Raw genomic sequence first — 24625 nt, 5'->3', positions numbered from 1 at the left:
CTTTAGGTCCATTTGTTGCTTGAGCTGACGCCATCGCCCAAATGACTCGCCAATAATCACTTTTGTTTTTGCATTCTCGCAATCCAGTTGTCTTTTATTTCCTCTGACCTCAAAAAATGCCTGTCTTTTACGGCTGGGTCCCCCTGGATCTTTATCTGCCATTATGTAAAAAAAGATGAGCAAAACAAGTCGCCAGCTAACTACGAAGCTATACCAAAGCAACAGATACACAAAACACGTAAGTCCAAGGTGTACGTAATCTACGTAACTAGGCCTGAGCCGGAAGATTTTTGATTGACAGGAAAGGGAGCAAACCAAACGCCTCGATCCGAGCACAGTTTTTTTTTTTTTTTTTTTTTATTCTTTTAGAAACCATACATACAAGTCCACTAAAGGTCAGTATATTCATTTTATGTGAATCAGACAAATTAAACAACAAAAACATCCTCCATAATGCCTTTAAGCAAAACGGTGATTAGAGCTTGATGCATTACGTTAAGTTTCGCTTGTTAGCATGCTGTCATTGACTAATTTTCACTAGCCACACAGTGTAGATGCTGGCAATGGGAATGGAAGTAGTTTTTGATAGAATTTGGTTTTATTTAGACTTGATTTAAAACAAGTAATCCTTCCAATGGTCATGGTAATGACACATCTCAAGATAGCGCTATGGGAAAAATCATAGATCATGTTCAATACTTTCAATTTTCTTATAGTGCAGTGGCTAGATGGTCCTGTGTTGTAGTCTCCGTTCTGCATGTAGTTTGAACGGTCTCCCTCTTCTTATGTGGGTTTTCTTCAGGCGATTGGCTTCTTCCCACAATCCAAAGACGGGACAATTTGTGTTTCCAAACTGTCCATTGGTATGAGTGTGCATAGTTGTTTGACTCTCTTTGTTGGCCCTGTGATGGACTAGTGATCTCTCCTGGATTTACCCTCCAGCACATACATAACCCTCCATAGCATACAGCAGCAGATAGAAAATAGTCAGTGTTAAATATATGCAAAATTCAGACAAAGGTGATCAACTGATCAGTCCTCTGATGTTAATAAGCTACACTGGCAAGTCTAAAAAGTTTCTGTGGTAGAACATATTCATGTCTCTAAAAGTGAGGTATCAACTTTTTGTTATTGTTCACCAAATCTCAGGTAATCTGTAGTCCTTTCAGAAATGTCAAATGAAAGCTATTCTTTTTGTCAATAGCAACAGTCTAAGTTAAGTTGAGACCACACATGTTATGAAACTCGGTAGTGTCTGTCTTGTGTAAGAAAATCTGCCAACGGGGCTTTTGGAGAAAGAAAAGAAGCTGAAGGTAAATCTTGGAAATGTAACTTATTTTTTACTTTGACTTAATAGTTTCTTTCATTCTAGACTCTGATTCCCCACTACTAGTGCCAGTTGGGATCCTTTCTGTCTGAAATACAGTATTCTGACTTAACTGAAACCTTATTCCACTACAAAATGTTGGATAAAGTCAAGGTGGATGGTTGGGTTGACAAAGTGTCTGAGTCTGACATCAAAGATCTCCCACCACTGCTAAGTGTTAGGTGATCCAGCTTGGTGGTCTTTGTTTAACTGAATGGTTTTGATTGTTAACATCCAACAACAGTCAAAGGCAAAGAAAGAACCCATTAAACAAACATTTTTGGAGAAGCATCCAGATATGTATGATGGATTTGGCTGGTTACAGATTTGCCCCTCATAGAGGAGTAGGCTAGTGGTCTTGGTGGATGTGTGTGATTCATGAGTGCCTTTTTAGTTTAAATTGTGCTTTTGCCAGTTTAAAGTTCTTGAACTGTTTCATGGACACTGATTAGCCAAAATAATAGCCAAATCTGTTACTAGTCTGTTATCTGTTATTAGTCCCTTCACCAAAACATTTCTGATCCACCAAGGTAGGAACTCCCAAAGACCTCTGAAGGTTGCTTCATGGTATCAAGCACCAAGATATTAACAGCATATCCTTTAATTCCTGGAAGGTGCTAGTTGGAGTTGGATTAGACTTCTTCCAGCGCTTCCCCTAACACCTTGTTGCCGATTACTTCCATTGGACCACTGTCAGAAGGTGCTCACCACCACTGATGCATCCAACATGCTTTCCAACACGCCATCTGGACTTAACAACTTGACCCATGCCAAAGTCACTCAGGTCTTTGCGCCTGTCCATTCCCTCATTCAAAACACTGACTATGAGAACTTCCTGTTAATTACCATTTCATATATCCCAGACACAGACAAGCACAACTGTTATGAGATGCTCAATGTCATTCACTTTATTCAGCTTTGACTGGTCATAACCCTTTGACTTACTGGTAAATATGCACCTTTAACACTTGCTAAATCTGCCTTGTCTAAAGAGAAAAACTTGTTTAGATTCCTCTAAGCAAGGATAAAAATAGTAAAAACTCGACTATGTTGGCGTATGAATAAAAAGCAGCACCACCACTGTTATCGCTTAAATCTTCATGATTTGGAAATCATTTTCTTCAGTAAATCATAGAATAAGTAGAATGGTGGAATCGATCATGTTATTCTGTGATGTGAGAAAAGCAGCAATCTTTTCTCAGGAGGGATGATTGATTTTTGTTACGGATATAATTTACCTTTTTATTTCCCATTTCACCACCAAAGTCTGCACATGTCCGCTGCAATCGAACTCAAAGCAGCTCATCTGACTAATAACCACCATGGTTAGGAAGAAGAAAAAAAAGGCAGCTTGGGAAGTGATTGAGTTAACAGCTACATTCTCAGGTGTCAGCGCTGTGTCTCGCTCTGTGACTGGATGCAGAGACAAACCTTGACCTTGCAGCGCTGCCAGCAAGCGGCAAGGACTCGGCGGGCTGCATCAGGCTGGACACACAACTCCGCTGGGAGAGGAAGGGAGGGAGGGGGGAGGTTAAAGAGAGAGAGAGAGAGACAGAGAGAGAGGGAGAGAGAGAGAGAGGAGGGAGGGGCCGAGAGAGTCGAGTGACAGAGGGGTTGGGGGGAGAACAGGAGGCGAGGGCCCGAGTCGTCTCTCTCCGAAGCTGGAGGTGAGTGTGTAAGGATGGTCCCTCGCTTTCATCCTGCCAGAGTCGACCGAGTGCCGGGCTGCTCGCTGTCTCTCTCTGCCGGTAGGGCTGCCGCTTTAACCGCTCCTGTTGTTTGTCATTTTCTTTTGTCATCTTTGACATCCTGTTGTGTCTGGAGTCACTTTTCTTTTGGCATGTGTGTTGAGGTGAGGATGGGAAGAAGAGTGGTTGTCGGGTGCGTATACTCTTGTTGTTTACACCGGCTGCCCAGGCAGGTGTCTGGCAGAGATGACTGCAGCAGCTGCACTGGCTTTACCCCCCAACCACCACTCCAACCTCCCCTCCTTCTACCCTCACACCCCTCCTGCTTCACACACAACCTCACTCGTTCCCTCTTCCCGTCTCTCTCCTGTAGTCTGATGTCATGGCAGCTGATGTTTGCGCCGGAGGACGCTCGCAGCTCGCTGCAAACTGGAGCTGAAGGGACGTTTCAACTTCTCAGACAGTGCCGGGACTGTTGTTGTTGTTGTTGTCGTTGTCGTCCCTTCCATCTCTCCTCCCTCCTCCTCCCCTGCCCTCTCTCTCTCCTCCCCCCTTCATGCAGAGGCTGTTGTGTCCTCCGAGCAGCTTTGCAAACCAAGGGGTGGGCATTTGTTTCTTTTTCTCTCTTTTTGTGTCTTTAACTCTGCCGCATCCTGGCTCCTCTTTTGCTGAGCACAGGGCGGCTGTGTGATGAATCCCTATTGATCCTTTAAACAGACCCAGGAATAGTTCATTACATCAGGCTGCTCTCTGCTGACCTAGACAGCATTCAGCTCGCAAAGTGAACAGGCTCTTGTGCCATACCGCAAATGAGATGGAGGGTCACCAGCAGTCCCTCCTCTGCCTCATTTCTCTTCATCGTGCATATCTTAATACAGTTTAATAGGTTTTAGCAAAGCTCACATTAATTCATCAATAATGAGTTTGGGGCTCCGGCCTGCGGCACAGGATTATGTGTGACTTGTGTGATCTTGGTGGATATAATTCCATCTCTGAGGCCAGATCTGTTTTTCGGTTCTTGGTTGATATCCTCAGGGGCAGGATTTTCAGGTTGGGTAGATTATGCAGCATTAAGCAGCTTGGTATCAGATAATTCTACAATGCTGGAATCCTCTGTGGTTATGAATTAAAATAGGCGGCTGAGCTCTGCTGTTGTTTCATGCTCACAAGAATCTATGTGAATTTATCTTTTTAAAGAGTGTACATTTAGCGTATCACAGCTGTCACCACAGAGGAAATGTGTTTCCTTGTCCAACATTTATGAAAACATTTCCTGCCTGCTTTGAATCTGGAAGTCAGCTGCAAAACAAAACTGATGCCATAAGTGTTCAAAGAGGATAACACATCCAAATCACTGCTGGAGGAGTCTTTTCCGCTAGTGAAGTGCGCTGAAGCATTTAGGCTGTTTTTAATGCAAAATACATCAGCATGTGTTAAATAAATCATGGGCCTATCAGAGGAGTTTTCAGGGGGACGATTCAAAGCAGGCGAGAGGGAGCCAGGAAGCTGTGACAAGCGTCTGATGACTCATCTCGCGTTTCAATTCAGAAGCATTAGGTATGGGCCCGGCTGGCCGGTCAGAAGCTCGCTCCGCTGGCCTGTCATTCATTATCACTCCAAGGAGACTCCACTCCAGCATAATGATTCTGATTGGAGTTTGCTGAGGCTGAATGGAATCCAAAATCCAACACACTGCATCATCAAAGCGGCTGCGTGACATTTGTTTTCATCTTCAAATTTGAATCCTCCTTGTGTTGGAAGAAGTGAATTTCATGCAGTCGGGCTGCTCGAATGATGTGTTATTCCATGCACAGAATGTTCAATGTAGGTGGATAATCCATATAGCAGGTTATCTTGCAGTAGTCAGTGAATACAAACGGGCTTCATTTTATCATGGACTCCTAACAAGCTTGAGGAATAGTTGCTATGAGATGTAACCATTAGTTTCTGCCCATGAAACCTTCATTCTGTACTTCAAGTAATTGCATTCTCATCTTTAGCATAGAAAGAAAATACCATTTGTCATTTGTTAGACTGCTTAGAACTCAATGGACACTCCTTGCATCCAAATTCATACCCCATGTTCTCGGCTGCATTGATCAGAAAGAATACTTTGCACCAACATGTGGCTTATATGAAATGAAACGGTTCAACTTGACCTTTCTAATGATGTCAGTTGTTTGTGTGGCGAAGTGTTGGTTGGAAAACTCATTTAGAATGTCCTCATATTTAACTATAGTTACAATGCACACACGGCTCTGTACACACGTGAGCTCGTCATTGCATCAACATGACAAACATCAGAAAGAGTTGCAGATCCAGAGCTTTGTAAAAGTGCTGGTCACATTTGTACACACCATGGTAATCATGTTATGAAGAAGATCAAACCTCTACAGCAGAAGTAATATTTGTGCTTTTTTTTTTTCACTCATTTTCACACTCTGGCTTCTTGGTGGAATAGATTGTAAAGTTCCAGTTAGTTTGGAACATGTCACATATCTAAATAAACATCAGAATCTACTCTTTCTGATGACACTAGTTGTTTTTTTGTGGGACAAAGCATTATCCTGGTTTTGAAACTCCAAAAAAAAATCCTACTTTTTGGTCAAGATGGGGATGACCATATATCCCAGTTTGTATGAGACTGCTGAGTTATTAATCTTATAAATAGTGCTTGTTAGTAACTAGTTTTGTACTTAATGAGCGAACCAGACGGAATTAAACATACGACCCAACTGAACGTAATCAGAGTAGCTTATTTATATCCATACTAAGGTGTGTTTGAATGGTGATGATTTAACTTTAGAAAAATGAAACCTTGTCTTCGGTAACTTCAAATTTGTCTCAGTGATTTGTAATTTAAACGTCTAATCTTAGTGGATAAACAACATAATTTCTCTTTTGAGTAAGTTCATGAAAAAATTGCACGTTTTTGTACATGCATCATTGCATGCATGCAACAATAAAACTGCATTAAATAAAGAAATAATCTTGAGTTTAAACAGAATCCTATCAAGATTCTGACTGTTCCTCTGCATGTACACAATCCTCTGCCTCAGAAATGCCCAGTGATAACATGTTATGGTTCAGGCAGTGTGTGATGAGGATTAAAGTCCGTTTATGCATGCCCAGCATTGGCCCACTGGGTCTCTGGGATTGGTGTCAACAGGTTGCCGCAAGGCCCAGTAACATGTGGCATGGAAAAGCTGCAGGGGATTATTTTGCTGGTGCTCGCTCCATCTCTTCCAATTATTACCACAATTGCTGTCAGCAGTTATAAAAGCCATTCTGGAGACGCTGTACATTGTGAACGATGGTGTGTCATAGTGTTTTAGTTTCACTATTACACCACGGTAGCAGCTACTCTCAAACTACAGCTTCTGAAAGTCAGGAAGGACATTACACCAGGGAATATTCTGCCGTCGATACAGGCTTGGGATGTTGAAAGCATTCTTGAATAGGTTGCTTTTGGAATGAATTCAGGCTTTTTCTGTCATGTAATGTGGGCCATTTAAAAGAGAACTTATATGAAAATAACCTATTTTCAGCAGCCCTGTGGCTCCTGCTTATAGCTAACAATCGCTTTTCAATGAGAAAAAAATCGTGTTGCTCAAAGCTCGGATTTAACTGTAACAAATGCAGAGGTGTTTCATATGTATGTGCATGTGGAAAATATGAAAGCACAATGCACAGAAACATGGACAAACCTTGTTTTTGTGGCTGTGATTGGGTGGCATTTAAAGAAATACAGTGTACCGCTGTGTTGTTTTGCACATCGACTGAATGGAGCTTTCACAGTGGTTTCCTTAAGTCTTGCCAAATAAAATGAAGGCTCGTGTGTGTTGCTTTGCACTTGACGTCAGAGGTAAAAATTCCACACATGCAGTCTGCTGTGGTGTATAAAATGGTGCGTCTCTGTGGCTCATTTATGCACATAAATTAAAAGCACAAGCGTCGTAGAAGCCTAAATCAGGTGCTTGTTGAGTTGAAGTGAACTGCACACTGATAGGCGCTGCAGCATCCCTGTTTAAAGTCGGGTTTCTTTCCACTTGTTTCCTGGAATTTCTTAGAGTTGGTTCACATTTTCTAATTGCTGCTGAGAAAAATAAAGTCTGCAACCCATCAGAGTTGTGGAGAAAGTGGTATGAGAATGAAGCCGGAGTTGTGTTTTTCCACTTGTGGTATAGTCCCACATTTGTAGCCAGATGGCCCGTAGTGTTTGTGGCTCAGCTGCTGGTTTTTCCAAATGTTCCTACTGAAAGGAAAGTTGGAATGTGAAGAGAGAAGACGCACCACTGGGATGCACGTCTGATTTAACAGAGCGGGTTGAATTTCAAGATGGACAAAGAACCTTTCCTATCTCAGGTTTGTCATTTCTCAATCTGATAAAACTTTGATTTGATTCTGACAGCAGTTTGATGTCAAGAAATTTTGAATATGTGTTGCACTGTATGCTGGAAAACATACACAAACAAACGTTTACCGCATTTTGCCAGTCAGGCTGGCTCACAACTACAGATAAGAACACTAAATCAGCTTGAAACCGCTTCAGCTCTGTGATTCTGCTGCTATAATCCCCACCCAACTGGCACCTAAGCAACTCAAACAACAACGAAAAATATTTAAAAGATCTATTTGGTCTATGAAACTGTCATCTGGGACTACATTGTTTGGAGATGAAAAGATAATTTTTTTTACTGTATTAACAGTTGAAGGTATAAAATATCAAACTACTGTAACTATTCATTGCCTTTTTAAGATGACGTGGACTAAGTTCAGTAAAGTCTTCTGATAATCGCTTTCCACAGAAAGGAGATGTCGTTTTGTTTTAGTCATATGGGTAACCTCAGGGAATGAAAGAAGAGGTGGATACGCAGGAGGAGGGAGTGCTCCTACCGGGTGATCACATGTGAACCGGCAGACCATTCAGTAAATGCTTGGCAGACATTCAGAAACTGTACTCATCCGCTCAGTAGATGGAAAAACATTATCGCCTTGGGGGAAATCTTGCTGCTGGAGTCAAGCTGAGGCACCATTTGACTTCTTTAGAAAGCCATAGGGGCTGTAAACACCTAGTGGGCTTCCTCCACCTACCACTCCTTAACCCACGGTGACAAATAGTTGATGGGGACATGTGGAGCTCACCTCTGTAAAAAATCTATTGACAAATGCTTGAAATCGAGGCCCAGAGCAGTAGTTTGTGGGAAATGATGACTATAGAGGAGCACAGAAATGTTCCTTCCTGTTTTTCTTGATATATTGCGCTGTTCACCTTCTCATGCTTAAAAACAATTACCAATCCTTCTTCTTCATGACATCCATTTTTTTTTAGCTTTAGGGAAATAACTTCTGCTGACTGTCCAAATCATTTTTTACTGGAAGGGAAAGTTGCTGAAATCTTAGCGTTCCTCCCTGACATAAATGAAAACGATAATTGGAGCTGTGCTGAGTCTGTATATTAAAAAGTCCATCAGGGTTACTTACCACACATGGGTGAGGCAGGTTAACACCTCTGCTTTTACAAGACGCATACTGCACATACTCTGTCATCCGCTCAATAATCACTGAAAATTACTGTCAGATGAATGAAGCTGAGGCTTTTGGCAGCACCCATCACGTCTCCCACGCCCTGTTTACGTGAGCTCATTTACCGTTCTTCCCGAGAAGCATTTATGTTTTACCACGCCGGCGTGACTTGCATGTTCGAACACCGCGCTGGACGCCTGCTCAGATTTGTCAGGTTTTCAAAGAGCCTTCTAGCGCGACAAGCCGACACAAGTTGTCTGCACAGTGAACTGTGGAGCAGGAGGGCCTCTCAGTCTGGAGATTTGCGGAGGAAGCGGCAGTTCAAAAGGTCAGCAGAGGTCACGTCTGAAGAGGAAATGTTCAAGGTGGGGGGAGAATGGATCTCTAGGGGGAGGAAGAGTCAACCAGAGTCCTTTTTATCGCAAGTGCTAAGGCAGACAGTAAGCATTTTCAGTGGCCTCTGCCTGACCTCTACCTGACAAGAGATTCCTCTAAAATCCTTGTATTCTGCATGTGAGTGCTGCTTTTGTGCTTTTGTTTCAGTTCCTTTAACAGTCGGTGTATATGTTGCATGAGCTATACATTTAGACCTGTTTGTGCTGCTCATAAATGCTAATATTGACAGCTTTTGCCAGATGGGGCTCACAATTAGTCTGATTACAAAATGCTGCACGAAACCTGCAGGACCGAATGAGCTTGACAGCATAGATCGCAAATGCAAATGCCGCGGCTTAACAGCAATTTAGTGTCACCGAGCATGATTTAAAGTGGCCATTTCTACGCCTGCATCAGCAAATGTATGTGAAATAAGTTATGCAGATTGACTTTAACATGCGGTAGAGGAATCTCTGTGGAGTGTCAGGGATCACTCTCAGTGGAGAATGGGAGTCATATGATCGTGCTGCAACAGTGGTTTTATGTGTGCGGATTGTTTAATGGCTTGTAAGCTATTTTCTAAAAATGACTCAGGGATATTGGAAGAGTTAGGGTTTTTTTTTATTTACAAACTAGCTGACATGGAGCAAAATTAGCATTTATTTGAAGTTATGCTTCTGTCCTGTGAAAAAATAACCAGCCCCATAGCTGCTCTTTAACTTTGCCTTTTACCCTTTTGTGCTGTGCCAGTGAAAAGTACACTACAGGGGATTTTTTGCAGCTATTTTCATTGAACATAGCTGCTGTCTGCGGCTGGAATTGATGTTGATGAAAATAGTGGAAATGAGCCGTACAGTACATGTGGTGTGCAACAAAAGACGACTGATTAGAAGATGATCCCTCTTTTTTCCAACATCTGTTTCTGAGGAAAAGAATTTTTGAGGTCCTGGTGAAAGAAGCGTAATCCAATAGGAAGAGAGTTCTCTTCACTGAAGCTTTTACTCTCCTATTTGTGAAACATAAAATATGTTAAAACTCTCATTTCTGCATCTTACTCGCGCTTGGTCTTGGACTAACATTTCCTCCTGTCAGTCTCTCAGAGGCATTAAGGATAATTTTCTCTGACAATTAGCGTGTCAAGCTCATCATCTGTGACAGTAAATTTGTCGGGTGACACTACTGACTTGTTGTCAGTCGTCATGAATTTATTTCAGTCATCATGAATTATATTGGTCTCATTTTAAAAAGCCTTCTGGTTACCTAGTTAATGTGTCCAGGTGTGGTTTTGTGTTTGATGGATGACACACCATGACTAAAATAGGCAGTGAACACCATGACTGAGCATCCTCAAACTGTAGTGAAACACCGATGACAGTCTAAAGAACATGGATCCATCTTTTTGGGGTTTTGTACATAACAAGCCAAACGAAACAATCCTGTCATCATGCAGGGCATGGTTTTCTGTATCATTACTCTTCTTCAGAGTCAGGTTCTGGAATCAACAAGTGATGGATAAAACAAGTAGACTGTCTGCTGCTGTTAAAGATGTATCACCTAGTTTCTCTACATCTACAGCTGATTTTATATAGATCAAACAGTTGCAATGTGCAAATACACAGGAATATATATATATATATATATATATATATATATATATCTGTGTTAATAGCAAAGATTTGTCGTTGTGAAACAATTCTTGTGACAAAAGAATTGTTTGCAATTTGTGGTGCAGTCTGGCCTTACGATTTTAAGCAATACTATTGTATTATTTCTTCGGCTGTATGCATAATAAACATAATAGACCCCTATTATGTTTGTTTATTTTGAAACTAGACTCCAAACAACATGAGTTATAGATGAGGGTTTTTTTTTTAATCAAAAATAAAGAAAATCTGTCTTGCAACTGTCCTATGGTCTAAACCTTTGCCATGTCGATGCATTAGTAACATTGCTTTTTGGCAAGCTAGCAATCTGCAATGTATGGGTTGAATCAGTCTGCTGAAAAGAATTGGACTGGTTATGATCTAGGCCACAGTGCAGGTCAGGTAACACAGAGACATAAGGATAATTGCAAAAAAGATTAGGACTGTTTGATCCAGATAAAAGCCCGTGGACGGCCGTCAGTTTTTAACAATCGTTTTTTGGCACGGCACCGCCTCAAACATGTAGCTGCTACTGGATGGTCCACAATCTCACCTAACTGTAGAGCAGCCTGCCTGTTGTTGTGCGACTTCTTGTTTTCTGTTTCAGCAGATGTTGCTTAAATACATGATATAAGGATTTGGGGTTGTTTCTTGTTGTATAGATGAAGCTACTAATCAGTGAACATACAACTGAGGAAAAAGCGCTTGTCCGTCTCCAGCTCAGTAGTTTTAGGACGTTCAAAGTGGATGAACCATGAAGGATTTTGGCTCTCACTCTATCGGTTATCTATACTTAATTATTCCATTCAAGTTTCTCAGATGCTGTTCCATGAATATGAGCTATATTCCTATAACTCAGTGTCCTACAGTGAACTACTTCTCTATTCTTTCAGTTCAGCCAAGTGTCACCTGACAGACGGTGTCATGTGCTCCATTTTTCAGAAAGGGCTATGTGATAGCATGTTTTCCAGTAAATAAAATAGTGGGTTATTTGGTGTCAGATGAATGACAGTTGATCTGATGGAATGAATAGATGTGGTAATCATAACGGGAAAATACAGCATGGAGTTTCAGTTTTATTAGGGTGCCAGCGGAAGCCAAAAATAATCCCCAATCAGCCCGTGTAATCGAGTGTGTCACACCAGGCTGCCACTCCCTTCCCCTGACAGGCAGCCACACACAGCCGGTACAACGCCGTCACACAACCTTCCTTCCATTTCAGCCTCGCAGCTCTCCTTGGCAGAAGGTGAAACCTTCCAGCAGGAAGGCAGGGGGGACATGCAGGAAAGAGAAAGGCAGCTTTTATTGCAGATGCCAACATCAACAGTACCCAGAGTCAGCGTGTGTAGACAGAGGTGCTGCCTGTCTTTTCAATAGCCTCAGTGTGTGTGTTCTATACCACAGAAAAGAGGGGCGGGACGGGAGCTGGCAGGAGGTAGAGCCAAGCAGGGTGGTGCCTACCAGTCATATTAACCGGATAGATCCACGCTCCTCTGGAAGTCCATGAGTGTGGAAGAGAGGAGTCCTGCTGTCATTGTGTGTTTGGACACCTGTCTGGAATTTCACTTTAACAGCTCCAGTCAGGTTGTGCTGGGTTGAGACAGGCCTGGAGTCAGCTGAGCTTCTGTACAATGAAGGTATGTTCATGTCAAGACTGTGATTTTACTGCAGCTGGATTTAGTTTGTTCTGAAAAGTCTCACTGCATGTGCTTCATAGAGCAACTATTTTTCTGTGACAAAGAATGACATTTGCTTTTCTTTGTTAGTCCAGCATCTCGCTTTTTCTTTCCATTTCTTTTTCCATCCTGCCTGTGACATTTTGGGGACTATCCTGTTTGGCCTGAACCAGATGGGTTTCATCCCTTCTCCTTCTGGTAGATAATGAACACCCCCCCTCCCTCCTTCGCTTTTCCCTCCTGTGCGTCACAGCAGATGATGTACAGCTGCTCCTCCTGAGCTCCAGAACTCTCTCCATCGTCTGGGTAAAACGCCCTTGAAAGCAGCAGGGGCAGCGGGCGGATCCATAGCCTGTCATGACCACTCAGCTAGGATCTCGGCCTGCATAATTTTGCCCTGATGGTCCTGCTCAGAGCGGACAGTGGAGGGTGCCCATCAGTCACTTTTGGCAGCAGCACTGCCCACTCGGTGCCAGGGATGAGCAATGCATGGCAGACAAGGGACATAAAGTGGGGAGACAGAAAGAGGAGGTTATGGGGAGGGGAGAGTGATTGTGCAGCAGATTCAGCCTTCCTTGGTGTCTTTCTCTTTCCCCTGGTCACCTCCGGCCTGATCAGTCCATCAGACAGCTGACTGTGTTGTTGTTGTTGGTGTCGGTATCTGGTAGAAGGTCACACTTATGTCATTCACAGGACAAACTGAGGAGACTTTAGCAGCCACCTCAGTATCTTTTGTGAAGCGATCATTCAATTTTACCTTGTCAGTGATTTCACTAAATTAGTTTTGCAAACTATGATTTAATTTGCCTCAAGAGGGTGTAAATGTGCAGACTGGAACAGCTAAAAATAAAAAGTTGGAACAGAGGGATGCAGTTCCTCCAGATGTGTGTGGAACATTCCCCTGAATGTTCATTTTCCACAATGAAAACTTGGCAGCATTGAGCGCTCCACCTGCAATTAAATCCCATTTCACACAAACAGTTTGATGCACCAGGTGCCAGGAAGAAACACACAGAGGCGATGACAGACCAAAGGCCAATCTATTAGGTCATTCTAGGGGTAGGCATTAAGAAAAAGAAAAACATAATATGAAAAGTATGTTTTTAAGCGTCTGCAAAGGTGCAAAGCTGCAACATTGCTGTCTGACTGCACAGTGTTTGGCCTGCTAGGTTTGGATTACTCATCCTTAAACCATTTGATAGTTGGAGAGTTGGCTCCTTTCATGTGGGTAATTTGGGCAAATTCAGGTGGTGCCAGACCACAGCAGGCCAGCTGTGAAAATGTAACTTCCCCTCTTTTTCCAAGACTGCTTCGTTTTGTTAGGATTGAAAACAAAATCATTACAACCACACAAAGTGGGAGGATTTATTGGTACCAGGAGGCAGATGTTGAAGTTTAATATACAGCAGCTTCTTGTGCCTGGAAAGATGAGCAAAGTAAAAAGGCAGCTATCTCCCTCATGAGATTAATGGGAAAATAAACTGAGAATTTCAAAAGGAACAAGGTAAATAATGATAAGTACACCATGTCATGTTTGGGCTTATTTTATTGAGACTGACCAGTGGACCCTGTAGGGATAAAAAACAAAATACCAGGAGATGACTCGGTCCACTTTGGCTTTTGATTAAAGATAAATTATAGGTGATGATTGCAATATCTGTTAAAAAGCTGATTTCCTGCAGAAGTAACCTGATCAAAGATCCAGAGAAGAAGTCAAAACTCTACCAAAGTAACGCAGAAGTTGTATTTTTAGTTCCATATCAGCAACTGTGTGCTTCTCACCGGTGCAGACGTGTAACTGAAGTTTGTTCTGTGCATCTTTTATTTCCCCCTCTGTGATTTTTTTTGTCATATGTTCGCACATGCCAGATGTCCAGCCATTCTCAGACTGAACACGCTCAGACCGGCTGCTCTTCCTGGAACAGAAAAATGTTTATGAATACTAATGAAGCCAGCAGCGCCTCTGGTCCACGTCACTGCGAGGCTCTCCGCTGTTTTCACTGCAAACCAAACATGTCAGGATCTGTGTCCTCGGTGATTTGCAGACATGTCTGGACTGCGTATGACGGGGCTGGTTTGTAGTGTGACTTGGTAGGCTCAAATCTGATTTTCAATCAGTTTATTTATAACGGAGAAAATTTTCTGCTTGTTCTTAGTGCCAACTAACATGCGCTGACACACTTGGTATCTATGGAGGGCATCTGGAAAATGCTTCCTGTCTTGAATTATCAGATAGCATCAGGGTTTGTGCGGATTGTCTGCACACTGCTAAGACCTGACAATAACAAACACTGAAGATAGGAACTGATGATAAAACCACAGCCCTGCTCTGGAACTCAAATACAGAAAGTAAAACTAAACACAGTGAAAGGATATCTGGAGTGACACGTTGATTTTTGATTCTGACAGAGACCTATGCCTCATTTACTATAGCTCAGATTAAATCTTTCTGAATTATTTTAACCCCTTGACACCTATTGTCATGAATTTGCATCATACTATTTTCATTTGGACTGCAGCTGAGATAGCGGATCCATTCCCCCAATGCCGATTTGTGCATATTCAATACGTACCTCGGAACCTTTGGTAAGCACTGATTTCTCATAGGACCGGTTGGAGTGGGACCTAATTATTTTACATCTGTTGTTATTATTATTATTATATATCTGTTCTGTGTGTAATAGATAAATTAACAATCTCTTTTAGCATCAGCTGGAAAGCAAAAACACACAAAAAATGTTTTATATTTAATTCTAAATAAATTCAGGCATCAAGAAGTTAAGGACCAGTGTGTAGGAGTTAGGGAGATCTATTAGTGTAGAATCATACGTAACTGCAAAATGTTGTGTTTAAGTTAGACACAGGATGCACAAGATACATCCATCTGCTTTTATGCATATTTTCATTTTGTGCTTAAAATCACCAAAAGAAAAATGTCAAGCTGTCCCCAAAACTCCTCCTACGGCACATAGATGTAGCATTAGCTGTTCAGAACCATATTTTCCTTGCCCAATAAGCTCTCCGTCAACTTAATACCGCCTTTGTTGTTGTATCAATATGCATTAGGTTGGATTTAACATGGTGTTTAAAATCCGTTTTAAAAATCCAAACTGTTGTCCACACCTAGCCGGGTAAATCAAAAAACACATACATTTTTCTACAATTCGGCCTGTCATCCACACATAAGCGCAGCTTTTTGATTTTAAAAACAGAGGTTTGGAAAACTCTGGCCAAAGTGGAGATTTGGGAAAAACCCCCGGTATGCGTTTACGTGTGGACAGAAATAAGCAGAGTTTTAGGAGCGCAAACATCACTGCCTGCGACAAACACGAGACGGAAGCTTATTCTGATTGGATAAGCTTGATATATATTTACATTTATTGGGTTACGTGTGGATGGAGATTTTTGTAGAAAATGGGGATGTGTGGCCGCAGATTTTTTCATAAAAGGAGGGGGACGGATATTCAGTTTTAAAAATAACGAGCTACGTGTGGACATGGCCTTGGTGAACCTTGCAGAAATCCTGTCTATTTTAAAAACATCCATCACCGTTTACACTCTCGCTCTTTGGTTAAACTATGGCTGATTTTACTGACCAACTTGTGTGCTTAATGTTCCAGTATAATTAGGAATTGTTCCTGACAGAGCAGGCGCAAAGATTCAGATAATCTGGTTAAACTGATTGTTCATGCCTCCTGACCTGTTAGACTTTGCTGCAGCGTCACTAAGTTCACTAAGCTCACTTTGGTGACTGCAGTGTTTTCATGAGTAATGAAGACGCCACAACGGCCTGAAACTAAGACCCCAGTTGTAAATTCTGTCCCTGTATGACACTTCTCAGTATTTACTACAGTGCTGCGGGGTTAATGGTGTGTGTTTGGCACTGGAGCTTATTGGTGGCTCAGAAACAGGATGGACGAAGAGTTACGGCAGGCGGATTAGCAGAGATAATCTGAATAATGGCACCGTGGTCCGAGGAGCTGCAACAGCAGAGCAGAGAGACTGAGCAGATTCTCTGCCATATGGTCATCGACATAACATCGGCTCTGTTTTCCAGCTTCTGACTCTGCAGTTTTCTGAGTTTATATTGTGCGTGTGTATGACTGCATTTAATGGGGCACCTGGATGCTTGCATGTGGGTGACATTTGTCCTAAAGTGAGCGTTGTGTGGTGTATGCTCTGTGTGGCCAAGGAGCAACGTGCAAGTGCATCACGACAGCCATCGGTTAGTTGAGTTAATCCTCCGTTTTTCTGCCGCCTGAGGCTGAGAGGGCTGGACCAGCTCCTCCCACTGAGGGCTGCACGTGGGTGGGTTCTGAGCTGAGGGATTACAGGGCTGAACCAGAGCCAAACCGCTTTAGAGCGGACAGTGTGGCTGCTAGTCCGAGCCTGGGCCACGCTTAGCTTGGTGTGTGGGTGATGCAAGTGGAATTCAGCCAGAGCACGAGGGCAGCTGCCGCCTGGATCTTTGTTTTCATGTCAAAAAGCAACTAATTCCCCAGTGTCGGTAAACAGAGCATGATGCTAACTGAGGAGACAATTATAACTGTGCTTGCACTTGTGAAAACATGCTGCATTCTTAACTCCAAGTTGGTGGAAGCCAATGGAAAACACCATTTATGACTCAACCTGTTTGTGTACATTTAGTTCTGCGTCATAATTAAAGTGAGGTGGATTGTGAAAGGAATCAGGTCAAATGTAATCTCATATTTCAAGCTACAACAAACACAGTCTAAACCCAGCCCTAAAAACATTATTACTTCCTGAACCACTTTTACCGACAATGTTTGATTTTTTTCTAGGAAAAACCAGGAAAGTTGTGCACACCATGTATGGTTACATGTGGGGCTAGTTTATGATTAGTCAGAACCAGATTTTAGGACAGCCTGCCCAAAATTAAAAGAGCTTATATCTCGTCTGTGTGGCCAAACACTATAATGTATCGTGCTGCACATAAAAAGTGCCACAAATAGTTAATAGTTAAAGAGCAGGTTTAATTCTTACCTCCACACAGCTGGCCCAGTTGGTGTTTTGGTTTTGGTGTGTCACAAAAATGATCAGATATAGACTCCTTGACAAATATGGGCATGTCTGGCTGCGTGGGATTTCCAACGCTATCTGGACAGATTTCATACAGAGTATAAACGGACCTTAAGAGTGGCTGTCTGCCCATGTTTCAAATCAGAAGCACTTAAAGATGAACCAATACAGCACTTGAAAGCAGAGTAAGACATTTTCAGTTGTTCACAATAAAAGTGCCAGAAACTGATGTGCTACAGATGAAAGAAAATGACTGGTTGTAAATGATAGATCATTTCAGTTTCAGCAAAGAAAGGGTCGAACACAAGTCCACCAATTGAAGTCTAAAGCAGTGGGTGGACAATCCCATAGACCACCATAATGAAAGGGATATCTGTAAAATTGTAGACGGGACACTTCCAGTTACAAAGAAGGTTTTAATCTGTGGATACTTTGTATTTGTAAACCCTCCCTTGAGTGTAGAAAAATGAGCTGGCATCATAATGTTCAGTGTATGGGCCATATGGGGGCAGACACTCATGTGCAGTGGGCAACACAAAGTGAAAGCAAAAGTGGTAACTAGAAAACCTTTTTGTTTCATGCATCAAGTGAGCAATTTTTATTCATGTGAGTGAGGGCTATCCATTTCCCCTGATTACACCCAGCTTTTTGGGCATACCTTTGCTAAATTTATGAGCTGTCAAACTTATCAGACTTTTTCAATATCCAGCCAAGAACATTGTCTTTTCTAAACCACCTAAGCAGAAATTGTAGTTGAAACAATATTATCTTTGGAGGTTTTGCTGATGTGTCCAGTATTGTGTTTAACAGCTTTCAGTGTGAATATCTGGTGTCCAGGTTCTGAAAGCAGTGAGTGAGGAATGACAACTTACCCATAGAGGAAGGTAGACTAAGCAGCAATAGACTTTTCTTAACAAGTGGTCAAAATATCTAAATAATATTTAATTTATGATGATATAAACCTGAGAAAAGCATCTGGATTTGAGAACGTGTAAGGGTCGAATGTTTTGCCTCTCTGCTAAGTGACTGATTTAAAGCCATGTAACTGCATATTTATCCGAGCCCCCTGTTAGAAATGTCTCTCCTCTGTGAGTCCCGGTGAGCTCCTTCTGTTTCTAATCAGTGCTACTGTTGATTTCAGCCGCAGACCTTAGCATCTAGGGAGGTGGATGTGCAGACACATTTGTCTCCTGCTACCCCATTCACACAGACTGCTCAATTTACTTACCAAGCCAAGCAGAAAATGCAGTGTCTGTCAGTGACTCTATTTTTGTCCCTGCTGGATGAGAACCAGTCTCATGCAGTACGTGAAATGTATCTCCGCTGTGGGAGTGGCAGGTTGTCAGCCCGCATGGAGGAGGTAGGAAGTGAGTGGTGGTAAAGTCTGGACACTATAAAGGGGTGTGTAAAAGGAGAGCAGGATCTAAATGGTGGTAATAGTTGGAATAGAGCTGTGACACCCTCCGTCCAGACCGCTGAGGAGCCGGAACTGATGTAGGGATTAATAGAAGGACGACGGCTCCCGCTGTTTCTAGTATGGAGTCTAGACAGAGTGTGACAGGTGTGTCTGTAATACAAGCCCTTAAAAGAGCCATCCGGTGTTGAGTTGTCTCTCCGCAAACTCACTTTGAAAGCACTCGCTCTGAATTGTTTCGCTACTCTAGAAGGACCATCTGTTTTCCTGAATTCCTCAGTGGCTTTTCGAGCCTGATCAGTCGACAACAAGCTCACAGGGAGGCACATAGCAATCAGAGCAGCCACACGGATGCGTGTCATTTCACTGTGAGCAAAGAGAGGCAGTAATTATCTGATTTGGTCATGCATCTTACTTGCATTAGGGTGGTGTTCATGGAATACATATCTGCTATAATTGTTTCAGTAAGTCCTCTCACGTACAGACCAGTCTGCCTCCTTCAGGTGTTGTGATTCTGCACACGCAGCTCAAAGGTCACAGGGGGAACCTGATGCAAAGCAGTGTGGCGAGAAAAATCAGGAGAGGCTGAATAATAAGAATTGTTGTCTTGGAATGACAATGCAGATTTTTAATGGATAACATGAGTACAAAAATCTATGTTCAAGATCAAACATTTTTATTTTACAGTTGTGAACTATTGATTTCAATTAGGAGTTACCAAATTGTGCCATGGACAGATCGTGTTGTTGCCCCACCAATTTGAAAAAAATCTTAACTCTTTTTTTTTAAAGAAAAAACAAATTGAACAAAAATTCCATCCACATATTTGTGTCTTGAGTGCAACTTGATGATATATGAAACCTACTTAGCACCCAAGCAAAGATGGTAAAACAGTTAAAAGTAATGGATAAACAGGTTTAACAGCTGGAAAAGCTTAAAGTAATGGACAGACAGAGCCAGTTTAAATCATTAAAGTACTGAATAAACAGATTAAATAATTAATAATGGTTGATAGATACATGATTGCGGTCATTTTGTTTTATGTTTTCCTTTCTTGGAGAACATCCAGGTGGAAAAGGCAACCAGAAAGTGCACTGAAACTGGGCGTTTGGATTCACTGAACACAGTTGAGTCCACAAATCATTTTCTAGTTGTCACAGAGCCGCGACATGTTGACAAGTCCCTCCCTGTTAGCTTATAGCACAGTTTCAGATTCGCCCGTGAGGTAAAAATACATCACATCCCTCCTAACTACTGTACTGTCTGGCTAATTACTGTCAAGGTACAGATGAGAGGGACAAAAATAGCTGATCAAAGGCAGCTGTCTCCAACTATCTCTCTCTGCACTCAAACAGATGTAGCAAGTGTTAGCTGCTGCAGCTTTACCTTAAGCTTCATGGTCATGATTAAAGCTAAAGGAAACCATCTGGCTCAGATAGTGTTGGACTTAGATGAATGCTCAACTGAGTGTCTGTTGATCAAGACTTTGTAGGATTTTCAGGTCTTATCCAGGTTTGTGTTAGGCTCACTTCAGCCCTTTGTCTTTAATATTTTCAGCTTTTAAGTGCACAAAAATAACATTTTCTGCCTCGTTTGAGCTCCTCCCTCAGCACCATGGTTAGCTTTGAAGTTCCTGAATCGAAGGTCAGAGATATTTTTGTCCACGTTTGTCCTCTAAGAGATCATCTTTACTCTCTTTATAATAAGCTAGAATGAACTCTGTGTCTTTGTGGTGCACTATACATGAACTTTTCCCAATTGGGAGACATTTGTCTCCTTTCTTATTCTGTAATAGATCAATCTGCTTCCCCCCTTCAAACATACCTATTATATTTTCTAATTAAGACTGTTTTCCATAGTATACTGCATCATTAGGAATAGGTTTTCTTGAGGTAGCTATATATGAGCAGAGAATATGTATGCTTTACCCGAGGGTACAGTGCAAAAAGGCAGATCTCTTCCAAAACCGCCCCTATTAGCTGTGTTATCACATAGCTGTACTTTGTTTGGTTGCCTTGGTTCGATAAAATCTTCAGTCCGCTTGATACACACCCATTGTTTGGGTAATGATGTCATTATACGGAAATGGAGAGGCCCCTCACTGCTTTGCTTTCTGGGGTGGGAACAGGAGTGGTGGTGGGGGGATCACTCTAAACATCAGCACAAAGATGGGAGGAGATGTGAGCCAAACAGTCTCTGTTAATGCAGATATTCATTAAAAGAACGGTGCTTGGGATCAGCTGGACAAGCAGCTGTTGCTTCTTCTGCAGTGTCTGTTAGAAGACGGTGGTCGTGATGTATCATTCACTTTTAGACCTTTGATCAGCAGCTGTAAAGTGGTGATTATCAGACGCTACATATGTCTTCCATATGAAGCTCAAGGCTGACATCTGAGGACAGTTGTGTTAAGATAAAGCTCACATTACCGCAGCTGTACCTCTACAGCCAAACCAGTAAAGCCCATGCAGGCCTCATACATGCCACCATTCTCTAGCTATTAATAAAGCCAACACCACCAGAGCTTCTCTCTCTTTCCAATCTTTACTTGTTGCCCCTTCCTGTTGGAGACCCTCCACATCTGTGGGACACCAGTGCTCCCGCTGCCACACGACCCAGTTTCCTCTGGAGGAATTCCCTCCCTCTTCCTGCGAATGCCCCTCCTCACATATCTGTGAAGGAAGGCCAGAGCTGGAGAGGTGTCCGAGGAGTAGGGAGCATTTCCCTGACTGAACGCAGCGCGGACGGGCAGTCGATGCTACATTTAGTCCAGGGATGGAGTCACCGAGATCAGGGTGGTGATGGGTCTGGCATAGGGGCTCGGAGGGCAACATGTGGTGTCTTCAGTGTGCCTCTGACAGGACTCAGTCCTTACTGGAGCTGGATTCAGACAGCTGGTAAGTGTGTGTGCTGGCGCTGGGTGTAGTAGTCGATATTTTGAAGAGTTGCTTGACATGTGCTTAGTCTCTGTTTTGGCTCTGAATTAGTCCAGTGATGCAGGTCGTACATTTCGCTAATGGTTGGTTCTGTATTCGGAGAGACTGCCAGCCTCAATTGAGAAAGCATTAATTAATGTCCAACAAAACTGCTGTTACTGCTTATTGGATGAATTGCCTTTAATGCAGTGGATTGTGTGTGAGGATGTAGCTGCAGATGAACACTTTGTGTAAGTACTTGGTTTTCCTACTGAGCACCAAGCAAGTGAACGCCGCTGAGTCCCATTTTACTCCTCTTCCCCCAGTGCCCTCTGTAACTCATATTTAATCAATTTAGACTTGCGAAAGTTACTCACTCGTGAAAAAACATGCGAGACAGTCGGTGAGGATGCGCAGCAAAAACAAAGAGAAGCAAAACAGGCAGGCTGTGTGTGAGTGGCAGGTCGGAGTAATTAATTCATCACCGCCGAGTGCCACTGTGAGAAGAGGCTCCAGTTTGAAGAAGCCACTCGGCAGCACAGGGACGACGTCTCCAGGGGATGTGTTGACACCAGAGCTGTCCTCATATCACCTGCCCCCTGGATCCACCACAGCAGCTCCCACCACAAACACATCATTAAAATTCTATCAGCCGGCAATTTATGCAGTGTCATGGGGCATAGCAGCGCTTTGTGGGTCTTTGAGTTGGAAAGGTGGCAGTAAGTAAACAAGAGGAAAGGTCAGATGCACATCCTATATATAGCTGAATAGTTATAGACATATGCTGATACCAGTCTGAAGACATCTTGAAACCACTTGCCTCTAAATGCCAGGAAGAGGTTAATATTTGATTTTGTGAAAATAGTTGCGTAATGTCTCTGGAGCTCTGGAGGAGGTTTGTCATGTCTGAGAAAATGACTCGAGTGTCACTTAAGTTATGTCAGTTTGGGCTGGGAAGCTGCAATTTTACAACGGAAAGCCTGGAGTTGGAGAAGAAGTGGCCGTTCACAAGACAAGCAAGATCTAATGAGAAATACTTTGGTGTGGCATCATGGGATGAGGTTTGTGCAACTTGACAGATTGTTTAAAACTCTGTATTTCTTAATTTTGACCTTCTTTTCCCTGGTGTTTGCAGATCACCCTGGTTACCAACAATGGTGCTGGTGATCAGACTGTATTCAAAACAGAAAAGCTTAGAAAGCCCCTTATGTAACGTGTAGACTTTGTCAAGCAGTGTATTGTGTATTATGCATAAAACCTTAGGATCCCTTTTATCCTGGTTATCTCATCCTCGGCATGAAGTGACAGCAACTCTATGGTCTTGGCATAAACCCAATTGCAAGCATTTTTGGAGAAAAGAAGTAAATTGCTTGGCTTGTAATCCCCCCAAAAATCCATAATAATTCATGTTTGCAGTCCAGCCTTCTAAATGATGTCTGGCAGTGCTGGCCATAGTGGTTCATGGGCCAAACAAGGCCCTCCAGCTGATATATTTGTCGCTCGGACACAAGCTAAAGTCCCATTTTCTTGTTTACATAAAACCTTTTTTCACCAAAGTGCTGTAGGTAGAAGTGGCCCACCTTAATGAAATATGCTGAACACATTGGTTCAGTTGAAAAAGTGAGTTTCATAACAACATTACTTGTCTTTATTCACTCGTTTCTTCTGTTGGAGTTTGTTTTATTACATGGAACTAAGCACAGAACCTCTTGTTCAGTAACTCTAATGCAATATAACTGGCTAACCGAAGACATAAACATGCCTTAAGTGCTATTATGCTTTCAGTTCGAGTTCGTCGAGGCCTCCGTCTATACTCTGGCTTCGAGCTGAGTGCCACGTTTTAAGCATGCTAAGCTCCTCTTCCATCTAAACAAATGGATATTTCCAATTAAACATCCTCGGTTGGAGCAGATGTATTACGGCCCACCCTTCAGTCTAATTAAAGAACTCTCTCTGTCTGATTAGATTAGTTCCTTTTGAAATTAAAAATGTGTTGAGGATGCGTGGGGAGCAGAATGAAGATGCAGAAAGGGTTTTTATAATGAGCATTGAGTGTCCAGCTTGAGGAAAGAGGACATTTTCTGTAATGAAAGATGTTATCCAATGACGAAGGACCATCAGCCTACCACACTGTGGGTTGGCTTAAAGGCAGCGAATCCTCCAAAATAAACAATATTGAAAGTAATCTGTTGAAGTATGTTACTAAACAATTAATCTGACAATATCATGGCTCAGCTATTGCTACTTGGTTAAGCTTGAGGAAAGGAAGTTTGGACTTCTAGTAGGAAACAGTAGACAAAGAGTCTCAAAAATCCAATTCACATGCTTTCTACTCAACATACAGTATGGAGCTTCACTTAAAGATTGAAATTACAGTGGAAAGATTAGTTTAGCACTCTCTAGTATTGAATTATCTGCCTGCCCTCACTTTTAAAGGTCACAAATTGTAAATGTAAGTTTTTGATTTTATCATTAATCTACACTGAATACGTTCGTCTCCTCCTGTTTCAAGTTTCATAATTACATGCAGAAACAAGAGTAGTAAAGTATCCGTCGCAATGTAAAGAAATTTTGAACTAAAATTTGAGAAAATCAGCTCAGACATTAATGACTGAATGCCTGTTTTCATGCACTAGCATTACACATTTTGTGTGCTCTAAAGTCTATACCTCCATGCTATGTAGTATGCCAGAAAAAGAGCTAGAATGTCACAATGAAATGTCAAATGCAGTGTGCTAAAAATACCAAGATGGCCTACTACAGCTGGTTGCATTTTGCAGTATGCAACCCAGTATGCTTTCCTGGTCCTTCTACAATCCTTTGCGGTTATGTCCCACGTCACGGTGTCTTGCATGAGTATAAATAAGGCCGAGCCACAGAGAACATACAGACAGATAACAACTCATTTTGCATTGCAGACTGCAATGGTCAGAATATTATGATGAGATAGTATGTCCCAGTTGTATGCACACTGTATGAAACTGC

At 42.3% G+C, this 24625-nt stretch overlaps 1 protein-coding gene across 6 annotated transcripts in view; it reads left to right on the top strand.

Moving 5' to 3' along the window:
• Positions 1–24625, top strand: part of iqsec1b (IQ motif and Sec7 domain ArfGEF 1b) — a 232400-nt gene that overhangs the window by 182253 nt on the left and 25522 nt on the right. The window contains exon 1 of one of the 6 annotated variants that reach the window (XM_051948461.1): positions 2997–3033. The exons of 4 other annotated variants lie outside the window; for them this stretch is intronic. Coding sequence is in view for 1 of the 2 variants with exons in the window: in XM_051948459.1 (XP_051804419.1) it covers positions 21558–21622 (65 nt within the window). In the remaining variant the exon portion in view is untranslated. Of the gene's footprint in view, positions 1–2996; positions 3034–21451; positions 21623–24625 lie in introns of those variants that run through there. One more of the 6 variants, XM_051948459.1, reaches the window with a different exon arrangement.

Source organism: Acanthochromis polyacanthus, chromosome 5 (genome assembly GCF_021347895.1).
Source record: "Acanthochromis polyacanthus isolate Apoly-LR-REF ecotype Palm Island chromosome 5, KAUST_Apoly_ChrSc, whole genome shotgun sequence".
Classification (NCBI taxonomy): Eukaryota; Metazoa; Chordata; class Actinopteri; family Pomacentridae; genus Acanthochromis; species Acanthochromis polyacanthus.
Note: the sequence above shows the minus strand (reverse complement) of the source record. Positions and strands in the feature narration are given on the sequence as shown.